A 16,152-nucleotide genomic window follows, 5' to 3' on the forward strand; every position below is an offset into this window, starting at 1 on the left:
TCGAACGTTTGTCCAAAATGCACTTTGAAGTTTTCTGCAGTGAATTCTCAAAGAGCAGGTCAAACATCCAGAGTATCGGTTCCTCTGCATCACAGATGTTAAACGGGTGCAGTTCAGCTGTTAAACTATGATACTGATACTCATATAAAAACAAACTGCAAGATTAAGTCTTTGCATTGTGACTCTTGGGTTGCGTGTAATATTTATTTGCAGTTTTTAACGGAGCATAAAGTTATTTTTCAGTTGTTTTTCATTGTCCTTATGCATTTCAGCCCACTCCTATGTACTTTGAGGGCATTTAACTCAGAAAATATTCATAATATGAATGTAAAATTTTGCATTAAATAAACTTCAGTAAAGTTATTATTCTTTTTCTTAATTATTCTGGGGGTGGTCATGTGGGAGCCTTTCTCATATTTGACTGATTTGAAAACTTCGAACAAAAGCAACAAAAAATGTCTTTCTTCTGCCAGGGGAGGGCGCCATATCCAAATAAATCAACAGAGACTTGAGGACAGACTGACAGTGAAGCCTCTGTAATCTGTGTGCAAGGATTACAGTTTTTTCTGATTGCGTAAGCACATTTTTTGTAACTATTGGCTAATTTTGCAAAACTCTTCACACAAATAAGAAAACCTGTCACCCAATAATCAAAACATTGTAGTTCTCTTGCAAAAGCAAACACAGCTAGATTAACTCTTCACACCTTCGTAAAAATGGTGTTTCCGTATCAAACAGTACACACAAGCCATCATCTACTAAGCACACAATGCGCCAACTGCACACTGATGGTATGAATACAAAACACATCTGGCTTTTGCTTTCTCTGTGCACAAGGTAGGCTATGTCAGTTTGAGCTACTTCTGTCATAGATCCATAAGCATAGAGGGATCCAAACTTCAAGTACTGGTGTTTATTCACACACATCAAAACAAACACAAGTGTTTATTTCCAAGTATAGGATTATTTGCAATCGCCATAATGACTATATGGGTTACTTGGTCTGCAGTGATGCCCCCAGCATCTGGTCATCTAGCAATTCTGTAAAGTAACAATTTCAGTATTTTTACATCAATGGTATTGGTGTGTTTCTCATTGGCATATGGCAGTGCTACAAATCTTTGTGCGAAGTGACTGTACTAACCGATTCTCATTTCAAGATGTCCCTATGATACTTGCTACAGTGTAGCGGCTCGAGTTAGGCTGGACCCGTTGGCCAGCTACCCTCAGGGTCATTCGACGGTTGATTACATGGTCCACTATTGTAGCTCTGATGTCATCAGCAATTCTATTTCTTACTCTTCCTACCCTTCCTCTCCCCCCTCCTCATCTTCCTCTCCCCCCTCCTCGTCTTCCTCTTGCTCCTCCTTGTCCTTGTTGTCCTCTTCATCCTACTTCTTCACCTCCACGTCCTCTTCCTCGGCCTCCTCTACTTCTCACTCTTTCTGCTCCCTCCATTGTACTCCGCACACACAGCTTACCTGTATTATAGTGCTTAGGCTGATTGCAAAGTGAACTAATTATCTAAAAAAGTTTTCACATGTGAAAGTGTGCCAGACAGTTGGCAAATTAGTGTTAATGATAGCCATACATGTGTATACTTTTGCTAGGAGTGTGTTGGAAATTTGGTAATTGAGTGTTGTGCAGTGAATTGTGCCTACAGTTTTGCAAAGTGTGTGTTACAAAATTGCAAACTGAGTGCAAAGCAGTTTTTGTGCTTTTAGTTTTGCAAACTCAGTGAGTGGTTTTGCTATAAGTCTGAATAGTTTTAGAGATTGTGCTACAGGAATCACAGTTAGGGTTTAAGCATTCAGAAAAAACTGTAATGAGACATTTAATCTTCTTAATAATGAGATATTGTTTGGAGTGTTCGTGTATATGTGCAAAAATAAGAGAAAGGAGAATCCAGCAGGGAGCACTATGAGAAACCTTCTGAGAATACATGTTTCTCTTGGCACAGACCTCACGTTCATCTGCAGTTTCTGTTGGGTGGGTTCTTCTCTGTTGTCTGTTTTAATTCACCCGAGCATGTCAGCCCCGGGCCACTTCTGCTATCAGCCCACACCCACCACAGATCATTTAACACTTTAAAGTACCCAGATGAGCTGCAGCTCCCATCTGAATGAAAACCAACAGAAAGGAATCTGCTGTGAAAGATAACATGCTGCTTCTGTGATTAAACAGTGCTGAAAACCACAGACAGAGACACAAAGAGAGTAACTGCTACCTGTCTGCATAAAATAACACTAATGCTGGAGAAATATTTAAGTAATAAGCAGCAGGGGTGGTTGGAAATGTGTCTGTGCTGCTGTTCTCCTGAGCTGATGAGAGCTTCTCAGCCTCCAGGAGGTGCTAAATAGTCCATTCTTCATTTCGTTGAACATGATTTAACAGCTGATTTTGTTGTAAAAATGGTGGTATGATAGACACTAAGGTTATAACACAATACAATTTATTTCTAAACAACATTGCTGCACTCCATTCCTGTACCTTTTGTTTAAAATAGTTTAAAAGTAACCAAATGTAATAAAATCTACCTTGAGCTGCTCCCGTGTCAAAAGAGGCCACCACAGTGGAACCGAACAAAAGCTTGACACAGATTGTGTAAAAATAACCACTTAACCTTTGTGTCTAAAAGATACCAAATGAAGGTAAACTAGGGCTGGGCTGTACTTTTGTGTAATACCAATTTGCTCCACAAGATGGCGCAGGAGGTTGACATCCACTGGTCAAACATTGCCCCCTCCTGGTGAAGGTTTTACTTCAGTTCTTATTAAAAAGGTCCTTTAAAAAACGTAACGGCATTTTTGTTTAGTTACATATGCTAAATACAACACATGCCTGTCAATGTGACATGTAAATGTAACAGATTTTCTTATGTTGCCTTTTTGTCATATTGTTTATTGGTTTGAGACAAAAGTTTTTTGTAACATGTTAATCCTAGTTTTTCATCAGTTAGGATTGTTACAAGCTCACATGTATACATTTGAGGGCTCTACAACTACCTTTAGATTAGTTGCGAGTTAAGATTTATTTCATCTTAAAGTTACAGTGAGTCTTTTTCTGTTTTGTTTTTTTGTTATTTAACAGGAAAAAAGCTTGTATGCTCATAAATATCCATTTATTAGTGTGTATTTACATCTTTTAAAAACTGATGTGTAGTTGTAAACTTAGAATTAATCTATTAAAAATACATAGGAGCAGGTTTGTGGAAGCCGCCACGTTGCCGTGGCTTCCACGTGGAGGAGATGAATGCCGTCATTCCGTCTAATTATGTTTTGGGTAGTTGCCTAGAGATGGACCACATATGTAGTAAACCTTACAAGTTACTTTAAATATCAAGACCATAAATAGCTCCTTCAAACTATATAGCCCCTGAACTGAAGCCAAGGCTCTAAAACAAACATAAAATAAATAAATAAATAAATAATAATAATAACAAAGTTATTTATATAGCACTCTTCAAAACACAGAGTTACAAAGTGCTTCACAGTTCAAATAAGAGCCACATACTGAAGATAAATGTACATGTTAAAACATACAAACACATAAATACACACATAATCAGCCACACCGACAAACATTTATTCCAACATACACACATACATGCACACATGGTTTCAAACTATGGCAACGAATGAAGGGAACGGATTAATGAAACTCTATAAAAAAGAGTTTTCAGCATTCGCTTAAAACAAATAACCGATCTGATTGACTGAGGAAGGCTGTTCCACAGTTTGAGCGCTACAACCTCAAAAGCACAGATCACCTCTGTTTTTAAAATCACAGCGAGGATAGGAAGGCCCTGGTTAGACGATTGAGAGGTCGGCTGCATGGATAAGATGTTAGAAGCTCAGGTAAATAAGCAGCTATATAAGTTTATAACAGAATTTTATAGTAGATCCTGAATTACACTGAAAGCCAGTGAAGGGATGCAAGGATAGGTGTAATATGAGACTGCCAGCTAGTTTTGTTAGCAGCCTTGCTGCTGCCTATTGAAGATGAGCTTTGGTGGACTGAGAGACACATGTGAAAAGTAAATTGCAATAATCAAAGTGTGTACTAAAAGTTTAAGATGACTTACTGACATTAAAAGTTTGATTTTCACAATATTTCTCAAATGAAGGAAACAAGACTGGGTAATCTTTGAGATATGATTTTCAAAATTCAGCTGCTGATCAAAAGTGATACCGAGGTTTTTAGCAGATGATTGTATATTATTGGTGAGGGGGCCGTTGTACTGAATACCTGCCTTAGCTGCCTGGGCTGAGCACTGGAACCTCAGGTCTACAGGAACTGAGAATTAGAATAGATCCCATTAATAATGGCAAAAAACAAAATCAAAACAGGAGACAGGAGAGGTTGTTGAGCTCGACAGAAAAATGTCACTGTGTGTCATCTGCATAGTAGTGGTAGGAGATTCCAATAAAACCATCAATTTGTTGGCTCAGCGGTAACATATATAAAAGAAACAGAACTGGTCCATGGATTGAGCCCTGGGGCACTCCACATACGAGCATTACAGATTACAATATACATCGATTAATATGAATTCTGAAATATTTGTTTGATAAGTATGAAGAAAACCATTTGAGAGCCGTGCCACTGATGCCAACCCAGTTTTGTAGTCTGCTAATAAGAGTAGCATGATCAACAGTATCAAAGGCTTCAGATAAGCCGAGCAGGACTAAAATGGGATGTTCAGCCTCATCCGAGCGCATAAGGTTGTCGTTAGTAATTTTCAATAATGTCTGTAACCGCATTGGAATTTATCAAAGATGTTTCCTTCAACAATCTGAAGGAGCTGACAAGCATAAACTTTCTCAAGGAGTTTGGAAATAAATGAGAGTTTGGAAATTTGCCTTTAATTGTTTTAAACAGTGGGATCTAAGGAGGGTTTTTGTAGTAGAGGAAAGATGCCGGCTGTTTTAAAGTAATCTGGAACTGACTGATAAAAAGGGACTGATTGACAATAGAGAGAAGCTGGAGGAGATGACAGGGAGAAACTCTTTAATGAATTTAGGAGGCATAATGTCGGTTTGGCAGGGTAAAGTGCGGATATGTGAGACTATATCCAAAAGAGCTATTGAAGAAATGGTTTGAACTCAGACAACAGAAATGGGTGAGTGACTTGGGTGGTTAAAGGGGTACAGACTTGAGCTGTGATCTGATACTATTGATCTTGCCGGTGAATTTTTTTGCAGTCATTAGAAGATATTGGAGTGATAGCAAAGTGAGGAGGATGAAGAAGTTTGTTGTTGGTATCAAATAAAAACTTTAGATTATGTCTGTTATCGTTAATCAAACTAGAAAAATATACTACTACTACTACTACTACAACTACTATTACTAATAACAATATTAATAATACATTTTATTTATAGGCACCTTTAAGACCCTCAAGGTCACCTTACAATAATACAATAACAGTAGCAACAGCAAAATAACATTTAAACATAAGGTAAAATATGCAGTTCTCGTGTATTTTGTGAGTTGGATGAGTGTAAATAATAACTCCTTCATATGGAAATAGTGAACATGGAGATTAGTCTTTTTCCATCAACATTCAGCTCGTGATCATTTATTGCCAACATAGTCAAAAGTACTTATCGTCAGTAGAATAGACATTCAACCCTGCCGTCTGCAGACAGCTATGGGCCGGCTAAGCAACAACAACCACAGCTGGTTGTAAGTTAACATTTCGCCAGTTAATATTTTTTTATTAAATCACACTTTTCCTCTCATATATACACTGCATTCTCACATTATATGAGAGTTAATTCAGAAAAGTTCAGGACATCCCCACTCTCCTCCAATGACACCTTACTGCTATCACTGGACAGAACTGAGCTTTTCTTAATCATCGACTCTTATTCAAAATGTAAAAGCACACTCCAGAGTAAATTGATGTGGAAACCCAGCATAATGACAGCTGAGGTAAACAGTGTGCTGACAGCCTACACTCACTACAGATGAACAGTGGCCAGACTTGTTTGAGCTACAGCAACCACTGTAGTTAGGATTCTGTTGTTGTTGAAATGGGAGGAGTTAAAAAAACAGAACTCAGTTGATTGCAGTCTTTTGTCCATTGGTGAGGTTTTACACACTGTACCTTTAAAATTGTGAAAACTTGGATATTTTTGGAAAAGATAGTAAAAATAATTTAATTGATACCCTTAAAAGTTGGAAAATATCAATGTTCAGAAAATCATAACTCAGGTTGCTGCGTTGAATTTGAGAAAGTTTTGACAGTTGGGTTTAAAAAATAATAATTAAAGAGGCCCCATAACAAAGGATTACAACAGCCAAGCAATTTCAGAGTTACTTTAACAAATTTTGGGAGCAGAAACTTTAGAAATAAGGGTGGATTTTTTTTATGTGCTTTGACAAATTGTCAGTTACTGTATTTTGTGGTATCTACTGTACCAAATTATAGGTTCAGTTGGAAGTACTGGTGGTACCATCCCTCAGTGCCCTAATATTTTAGGACTCATAGGGTGCTGTGTAAGACTAAAATCAATGATGGTCTAAGTGGAGTGTATGAACATGTAATCATTTGGGGGAAGTTAATAATTTTGGGGTCATTTTGCCTCTGCACACCAGAGTTGCCAGTATCATACAGTGGAGTCTTGATAATGTAACAATTTATTTTGGATACCTTAAAAACAGATGAATGCTGGAAGCCACAGATCAACTTTGGAGCTATTATAGTAAAATCTACATCCTGTCCTTTTAAAAAATATAATAAATATCTGGACTTCCTTTAAGACACTGCATGTATATTCTTTATATTATGAGTAACCTTTCAGATCACAGAGTGGAACTGAGTTGAAGCAGCTGCTCCAGTTTAGTGAGCTCCTGCCAGGACCCCAGAAACTTCAGTTCCGGCCCTGGACTCCAGATTAAAAAGGAAAAGACTGACGCGGGGTTTCGTTTACTAGACTGTGTAATATTTTCCCGTTGATTCACAAAATTTAAAGTGGGTAAAAACCTCTGACAGTTTTCCCCCACTAATCCCCCGCGACCCCGCTCTGCTGCTGTCTCCTTGCGGCCGAGACGCACAGAAGCTCTTCATCACCGGAAAGGAATGCAGAAAACTATGTAAAAGTTTCCGAGTGTGTGAGTCCTTCCGTGCTGCATTTTCAGAGGTTACACATCACTTTTGGCCCGGCTGGATGTCGTAAGAGCTCGCGGCGGGGTAGGCAGAGCTGGGAGCAGCCCCCCTGTTAAGTAGCAGATTGTGTGGAGACTCTTCCCACTTGGAAGGAGGCTCGCCGACGCGTCTGGGAAGCAGAAATCCGCGGAGCGCCCTGACTTCAACTCCGTACCACCTCACTCTCCCCTGTGTCGGGCTGGGGGTCTACAGCGAAACCTTTATCCTTTTAATTTTTTTTCTTTTTAAGCAAAACTAAAATTCAGCCAGCCATCTCTATAGGTCAGTCGTGCATGGTTTTTACATTTTTGGTACCATCTGTGGGGGATTATTTTTGTCACGACTTATTACAGGCTTTTTTCAGGTTTAAATGTTGAGTTATCTGAATTCAATAATATTCCATTCATTTCTATATTTATTTGGACTATTTTGTGAATGCGTGGATTCTTTCTCGACATTGCCGTGCGTAATTGCGCACGGCGCTACGGCTCAACTCGCCATTAAGATAAAATGGAAAGACTTTGTGCCCGTTAGAGTGGGTCATTTTCATCAGGCGGAGATATGAAATACTTGATTGGAGTCTGCAGAGTTAATGCAACAATAACTCGAGCTCCTTTAGAAAGTGGAAAAACGGAATTTTACGGGGAAAGATGAGCTAATGATTTGCTTTTGTGGGATTTTTGTCGGAAGTTTTAAAAGTTTCAATATGTAGATTTTGGCGAGTTTTACACATTTATACATATGAAGTTTGTCGTGTAAGTCTTTTGTCGCTGCTTGTGGAACTTTTTCAAGCGTCAGGATGACTTTCAGACTCATTCCTCTCTCCAAAGCGGCGTATTCTGATAACTTTTCAGCCTGATGTAGATTTGAATGAAGATTAATGAGCTCCGAGGTTCTCGTTCAGATAGGATTAACAGTCTTATGAAGCCCTGAGGGAGTTTAACTGCCTCCTTGGTTCCTCTCGCAGTTTCATTCATGCACTGCTGAGACCAGCGGAGCCGAAGATGAAGAGCAGGCTCTCTCTGGCAGCGGTTGCTGCCGTCCTGGCACTGCTGCTGTCCTCCTCTCAGGCCCAGGAGCAAGGTAAAGCCGCTCCTCCTCCTCCACTTCTTTTAATTCAACACATCTGAATTCTTCCACCTCCTCTCACCTCTGTCTCTCCTCTGCCTGCTGTGTGTAGCTGCACTTTTAGTCTAAACGAATAAAAAAAATCACTGAAGCAAATGTGTACCTGTGGATTGATTTGTTTGAACTTCTGATTTTAACTTCTGTTTGATGATTTTTTGTGATCCAGTGATTCACTTTTCCATCAAGAATTTCTGCTTGAAGAGAAAAACGACCCCAGCTTGAAATACATTGAGTTTGAGTTTCTAGACGGGAGGGTTTTTGTATTATTACTTTTGTTTTCGAAGCATGTCAAACCGTGAAGTTCAACTTTAATGAGAGCACGAATGCAGCTCAGATTTAATTGTGTAGTTAGATGTGGCTTCATGTTGGTGATTAACAAAAAAAAAAATCAGATATACGGTGAGAATATCATCACCTTTTTCCTGTAATTGAAAACCAAAGCAGTCTTGTTCTTAAATGTTGAAAGGAAAAAAATGTGATTAAAATTAAATGCAGTCTAAGTTTTTAACGCCAGGTGGCGCCGTTGCTCGAAATCCCCGACTGCATTTTACTACAGATTACATTCCTCCAGTTTTAAAAAAGTAGAAGAGGAAAAAAGGAGGGAGGAAAAAGCCCTCCCTACGTCTTTTCTCCTGATGTAACGGAAAGACAAAATATGAGTTTCGCGTTATTTTCCAGAGGTTTCAGAGGTTAGGACAGGAGACAACTGGCTGCACTGAAATCTGGATCATCCCAGAATAAAAGCAGAAGAAAGCACAGTTAAAAAAGAAAGAAGGAAAGTTTCTTCTTCTCTCCTTTCCAAGAGACTTTCTGACCTCCTGAGACCCCCTCTCTGTCTTTAATGTCCCAACGGGGGGCCCTGGCTGCCTTTCCAGGGGTCACGGCACAGTAATGGGTCACATATATTCCACAATAGTTTGATGCTAGGGCCGGACTTAAAGGCTGAAACACCTTGAACACAAAGAAGCCTCCAAACGGGAAGGGCTCGGCTCCAAACAGTCCCATTTCAGAGCAAGAACTGCAGAATAAAATCAGTTTAGAACCGAGCCCTGGATGTGTTTAAAATGTGGATGAATGTGCGTGTGGATGGTAACAGTGTGTGTCTGGATTAAAAGCTGAAGTTTGTCGGGTAGTTTTTGGCTGTGATACCCCCCGTTCGGAAACAGAAGCAGCGGCCCCCTCCCCCACGCGGCCCTTGAATTGATTCACCAGGTTGGTGGTTCCTCCATTTTTAACGTCCTGTAACCTTCCCCGGTCAAGCCTTGACCCCCCAGGTCTTGGCTTCACGACAATATTTTACAGTGATATTCTTCACCCCTCCCCCACACTAACATAAAAACAACTGGTTGGTGGTCTAGAAATCCCGGCTAATCTATAAACTGTAGCTAGATCATCTGTATTTAGATTTATTTAATCTGTGCAGCTGGAAAGGTTGATGAGATGATCACAAACTCCGGAGCTCAGGTTACCCGCTGCGAACATGTGCTGATAAACTTCCTGCAGCATGAAAAGATTAAGAACTAGACACAGTTTTTCCACCTGTTTGTTACATGCAGAGGTTTATCATGCATTTTTCTTTACAGTCAACCAATCCCACAAAAAGACCCAAACTAACAGCAGATGTTTCCTTCTGGTAATAAGTCACCTTCTTTAATATTTCTATTTGCTATAGAGCTCCACTGTAGACCTCGGAACACTGATGGACTCAGTTTTTGATTCTGGCAAACATGGGCACCATATTTGTGTTAATCTGCCTCTAAATATAGTCCCAAATGTGTGCTTTCCTGTATGTTCGCCAAAATCTTCAGCTTTGAACAGCTGTTTTTGGAAATTACTCAATCACTTTGAAAAATATAAACCACTTGGGAGCTTTGTGTGGGATTTATTGACAAGAAAGAAATTACTGAAAACCGTTATTCTCATTTGTCAGGAACAAAGTTACACTTCCTGTTATAGAAACAGATTTGTCTCTGCTTTTGTGCCTGAGGCAGACAGACAGTTGTGTTTATATTCAGCTATTTAAAGCCATATTGTGACTGAATGCCTTTTTTGTAGCACCAAGTTAGAGTCAACATCTTTGTGTATTATCTTGATAGCAAGCTAGAGCATCATAAATAAGCACCCCAACCTGAAGAATATCATTTTAAAATATTTCTTTAAAAACAGTCTGTGGTCCCTCGTGTACATGGAAACTTTTTGTTCATTGTCCTAAGTTGTTGTCAACAACTTTTCATGTACACGTGCATGATCTGCTTGTTTTGTTGCTTGTGGAAAGAAGTTGATAACATACGTTTAGAGACATGCTCTGTGAATAAATATAATTATTATCCTCCATGTCAATTTGGTTTGCTGGTTAACATGACAAAGACCAGTGGTTCTTAAACTATGATCCGAATCCTAGAAGTATTCTTGGAGTCTTAACTGTATGGTAAATTTCCAACAAAGGTAGATTATGGATCCTTTTTTTTAGACTTAAATAGTTTAAGAACCTCTGGTGTAGATTCTTTGGAAACATAAGAAAAAGATGTACACATGTCTGCACTCACATTGTGTATTCTTTTATGAGGTTTGCAATGGAGACAATGAGAGTGATGACTCCGGTCTTTATCCATTGTATAATCAGCACTTTCTTGGTCAATTCAACATCCTGTGTTGGATTGAGGTCATGGACAGACTGCTGGATGTCCGTCAGTCCATGTTGGAGTTAGCTGACAGGAGGAGATCGTGACTGGTGATTTTCAAAATTAAAAAAAAAAAAACGACATCACCAGCCACAAACATTTCAGGATTCAAAATATTTAAAAGGCGTTGTTATCTGCATCCATGAGAGGTACGGAAGCAAACACAGGCCAAAACAATTGAATATTTTTTAAATATAATTATATTTTATTATTATTACTATTATTATCATTATGATTGTGGCTGTTCCCTCTAGGGATCGCCATGTAATTATGGAGTTGGGAAATACTGTTTGTTGAGTTGTTAATGTTCAAATTTAAACACCAGGTAATAGCAGTGAAATCTTAATCAGAAAACAGTCATCATTCAAATTTTAATTCCTTAAAAGTTTTGTTCCTTAGGACCCCATTTAAACTGAATCAATGCAATATTTAAAAAAAAATTAAGTTCATTTAATAAGATTGAATTAGCAATGTCAGGATATAAAAACAAAAAAGTCTCACAATAAAGCTATGTGGCTGAAGAATGGTGTCAGTAATACCATTTATGATTGATTATGCTTCATGTCTTAAGTGTTTGATGTTGAATTTTCCATTTTAGATGCTGTTGTCTTAATTTTATAACTCTGGTTTTACCAATCAACAAAGATTTTAAAATGTTACATAAAAGATGTGAGGGTAAATCCCATACGAGTCGAATAAAGACTCCTCAAACGCATTTTTTAAATACATGCCATCGCTTGTTGCTCTTAAAATTCATTTGACCTGTTTTTTGCTTCCATATTCATGATCACGCCCAAAATTCACCAGGTCTCATATACGAACCCTCTGTGTGTCCCTCCTAAGTTTTAGATACCGTTGTGTTGTGTTTGTTGTCTTGGTTTGTTGCCTGAGTTGTTGATTGTAGCCACACGAGCCAAACAGAGGTCATTTTTTTGTCTTCAAAATGGCTTTCCTCTCATTTGTAGTTTGGTGCGTCTTGTGTTGTTTGCACCAACAGTGAACTTGTCTAACTTCACCTTGGAAGTGTTGACTGTTGGTCCTTTTTTATAATGATCACTACAATACACTTCGCTCTTAAAGATAAAGTGCTAACTGCATTGATGTTTTTTCTTCACAGTGGACTCTCCATCAGACTTAAGATTTAAGATTTTAAGTGAGAACTCAGTGGAAATGATGTGGAGGAGACCACGGTCGAGGATACAGGGTTACAGAATAGAAGTGACCTCAGACACAGGTTGGTGCTCATTAAACCTGCAGGTTCTGTCGTGCCATGCCTGTAACATTACAAGTGTCATAAAGATTTCACTCAACCTGACAGGACTCAGCACTTACCGCAATTATCTAAAGGTTTCTGCAGACACAAGTTTAGCTCCAGGAGCTTCTAATGATAAAAAAAGAAAAACATTATGAATGGAGAAATCTTATCATCGGTTGTCAGCGCTGAACTTTGCCAGCACTGACATTGCAAACTGCAATCTGTGTTACTTTAGCTCAGGCATGCACATGTAAGACCTTTTATGTAATAGCTGAGATATTTATGCATAGATTTAAAAAGAAGAGCTATTATTTCAAATGATCCAAGACTTTACCCAAAATAACTCACCACTTTCAGAAAGACCATGTGCTGTTTCAACATCTTCACAAAGCACAGCCTTAGAGTATATATACTTGTACTATATTATACTAACTTACTGATAGAACTAACATTAGTTTGCATGCTGATAGTCACCAACTCATATTTCAGAATCATCATTCAGAACCCAGTAAAATGTCCTCAACTAAGACTTCTGTATTCTATATAATTTCAAAAATTGTTAGTAAAACTTACGTGAGTACAAGTTTCTTCTTATGCATGGAAAAAATAGCACTAACATCATACACTGAGTAATAGAACTAACTTTAGCTTATATATATTTAAATGTTGCCAGGTGTAAGTGACTTATTGTTGCTAACTAAAATTAACATCAACTTATATAAAATCAAACACAGACATACTTTTAATAGCTGACAGAGCTAACATCAGCAAAGTCAAATGTAGATAGTAAAAATATGTCATTTACATCTAACTAACATTCAAACACTCACAGGGGTATGCAATGTGCTGTTACTAACTAAAAGAATTAACGTCCACTCACATACGATCAAACACAGACACAGAACTATTAAATCATTGACAGGTAAGGGACGTACTGTTGCTAGTTAACAAAACTAGCATCAGTTTAAATACAAACATGTAAGTAAAAGTAAGTGAAACACTTTTTTTTTTTATTTAACAGAGGTAATGTTTAGTTATTTATTGGCAATTGCTATTCAAAAGCCATCTTAAGAAAGTGTACTAAGTGAGTAGCATATTACTTTCAATAACAGATCTTTTCTGACAAGAAACAGGTACTGAGATTATTAGCTTTTCAACATGAAGGCTTTACAAGGACTAAATTGATGAGGCTATGATGTGAATGTGACATATCATTGCTATTGCTGAACGAGCTAAGTAACAGAACTAATATTAGCTTTAATATGTATATTCATCAACAACAAGTTGTAACAGCTACATACTATTAGCTAGCTAACCAAACCCCAAAACTGTAGCTTGCACTTCCATATTGACTAAGAAATAAGGATAACAGTTACATACCTTGACTAACTGCCCATATAGCTAACTTTAACATTAGCCTTTCTATTCATGTCAATTAGCAAATAGATTAGCCAGTTATCTTTTTTTTTTTTTTTTTTTTTTTTTTTTTTTGCTGAGATAGCAAAACAAGAGTCATTTTTATTAAAAAAAAAAAAGTCAACCTACAAAAAGGTCAACCTAGAAACGTTTCAAATGATGTTAAAAACAAATACTAAATAAATAAGCTAGGATGGGTAACTGATAAACACCAAGGTTGATATATTTTGTCAAGAAATAGGCCTAATATATAACAGTAAATATTTTTACGTTTCTGTTTTTTGTTAAATAAAAAAGTAACTGAAAATTAGTTTGTAAGTTTTACAGTTTCAGTTATTAGAGGCACAGAAATATTAGAGAAAGTTTTGACATTAAATATAATCTGTTAATATTGTTCATTTCTATTAGCTGAGGCTAAGATATTTTTTAACAAATAATTAGCATTCATCTTATGGAACATTCAGGGGAATTAAAGGGTTAAAATAATGTGTGTTTTATAGTAACAAAGAAAGTTGTTTTTTTATCAAATCGATTGTACTATTGTGTGTTTACACAGCTATTCCAGTCCCCGGGTCAGCAGTCGAAATCAGGTTTTTCTGAAGCCCTGTACTGACTCTTGGAGAAATCAAGTCATGTAATAGTTTCCTAATGACTTCCCTCTGACTTTGTGCATTCTTGTAGAAGAACCAACAAAAGAATTTACTCTGCCTGCATCTGCCACTAAGACCTCCATTTCAGACCTGACTCCAGATGTGGATTATGTCGTAACGATAACTGCATATTCTGGATCAGAGCAGAGTCTGCCCATCTCCGGCCAGATCACACGTGAGTCACCGTGTCTCTGCATTTGTGTGCTTGTGGAAATCAATGCCAGATGTCCCGTAAAAAGCTTAAAAAAAAGCTAAACACTAACACCGAGTGTGGAAGATAACAGAGAGACACCTGCCAGGTGTTGCCCTTTCACCAGTATATGTTAATAACATTGCTCGGTTTCTACATTCGTTTCAGTATTTTGGTGTTTCAGTACAGCAGACTGTTCGTCATTCAAGGAAACAACCTCAAATGTATTTCTTTATTTAAATTGCTTTAATTTGACTTAAAAATAGGTTTGTATTTAATTCTTTATCCTGGAAACAGTAAATCACAAAGCAAGCTCACCACAAGGTCCATTTAGCATGACATTTGGAGTCAGTTAAGACAATTTTTAGTTTTGCCAAAGTTAAAAACTGTAGACTAAAAGTCTGACTTGACAGATTTAAGCAAATCTGCAGCACAGGGAGCCAGCCAGGACAGATTCCAGTTGTATACAGTTTCCATTCTGCTGGTGCCATGTGATATGGTCAGAAGTTCTAGAAAAAAATCCACCAAGCAATCGTGCTGGTGAGCCTTTTTTCTCAACTGCTGCTTTTACTGGTTATTAGTCTGAGAGTTACTTAGGAGAGACAGAAAATTGTCTTTGGCTTACTCATTGATACCATAAATTCAAAAGCAAAAACAAGACAATTGAAAACAGGCACGAGGAACAGCATGAACAACATGACTTCAAAGGTGAGTTTTTTTTAATGCAGAAGGGAGGGGTTTTACTATTTACAGAATTTTTTGAATAGTTTACCACTACCTAATTACAGAAAAAAGACACAAGAGCAGCTCAAATTGTATTGTGCAAAAATAATGGCTACATTAAGTTGTGCAATGAGAATTTATAAGTAGGCATCGCTTCTTTTGACCCTTTTGCAATTCAAAAACAATTTGTTCTTCTGCACTTGGAAAACAGCAACCTGTAGCGTGTCTACCACAGATTTCCATCAACATTTTTCCTCTATATTACTTTACCATAATCAACAGTTCCAGCACCAAAAGATAAAATTTCATTATTCACTTTGGTCACTTGGCTGAAGACATTTTTGAAATATTACAGCCTGTTATTATTGAGGTAAAGGTCTTGGTGAGATTAAAAACCTATTTTCAAGAGTTACCTGGCCTAAAAGATAACTGATATAAGCATAAACACACAAATACAACTGTCAAACGCTACAGTCAGTGGACACAACGTCTACCAATATTATTTTCTCAGTTCTATAACACCGAGTTAAATTCCCACATAGTAATCAGCTCAGATTTTTCCAGGAGATAGGGACAGCATAATTAAAGGTAGTTTTTGGAATCACCCTTACTAACATGTTACTAAATTGTTCACCACTAGGGGCAGATACCAAAGGATAACAGCAGCACACATTTCAACACATTGCCCCTGTTGGTGAAAGATCTATGTACATTTTGCAGAATGTCATTTTTGAAAAAGTACCTTCAAATAATGTTTGTATTAACATACTGCACCATCTTATTGCACTAAGAGGTATTAGATATTTTTTTAAGCCTGGCCCTAGTTCAGATTCATTTAACACCATATAAAGACTTTTTTTTTTTTTTTTTACCATTTTTGATCATTAAAAAAAAGGAAGAAAGAATTTACAAAAAGTACCCTTTATGCCTAATTCTGTTTCGGACCAAACAATTGT

At 37.6% G+C, this 16,152-nt stretch overlaps 1 protein-coding gene across 3 annotated transcripts in view; it reads left to right on the forward strand.

Annotated features, from left to right (window-relative positions):
• Nucleotides 1-7,173: 7,173 nt before the first annotated feature.
• Nucleotides 7,174-16,152, forward strand: part of col12a1b (collagen, type XII, alpha 1b) — a 152,433-nt gene continuing 143,454 nt past the window's right edge. For 2 of the 3 annotated variants that reach the window (XM_080882238.1, XM_080882237.1), the window contains exons 1-4: nucleotides 7,174-7,435; nucleotides 8,121-8,236; nucleotides 12,080-12,196; nucleotides 14,315-14,458. In XM_080882238.1, coding sequence (XP_080738364.1) covers nucleotides 8,158-8,236; nucleotides 12,080-12,196; nucleotides 14,315-14,458 — 340 coding nt within the window. In that variant the 5' untranslated portion in view covers nucleotides 7,174-7,435; nucleotides 8,121-8,157. The remainder of the gene's footprint in view (nucleotides 7,436-8,120; nucleotides 8,237-12,079; nucleotides 12,197-14,314; nucleotides 14,459-16,152) is intronic. The other variant, XM_080882236.1, reaches the window with a different exon arrangement.

Source organism: Rhamphochromis sp. 'chilingali', assembly GCF_963969265.1.
Source record: "Rhamphochromis sp. 'chilingali' genome assembly, chromosome: 5".
Lineage (NCBI taxonomy): Eukaryota > Metazoa > Chordata > Actinopteri > Cichliformes > Cichlidae > Rhamphochromis > Rhamphochromis sp. 'chilingali'.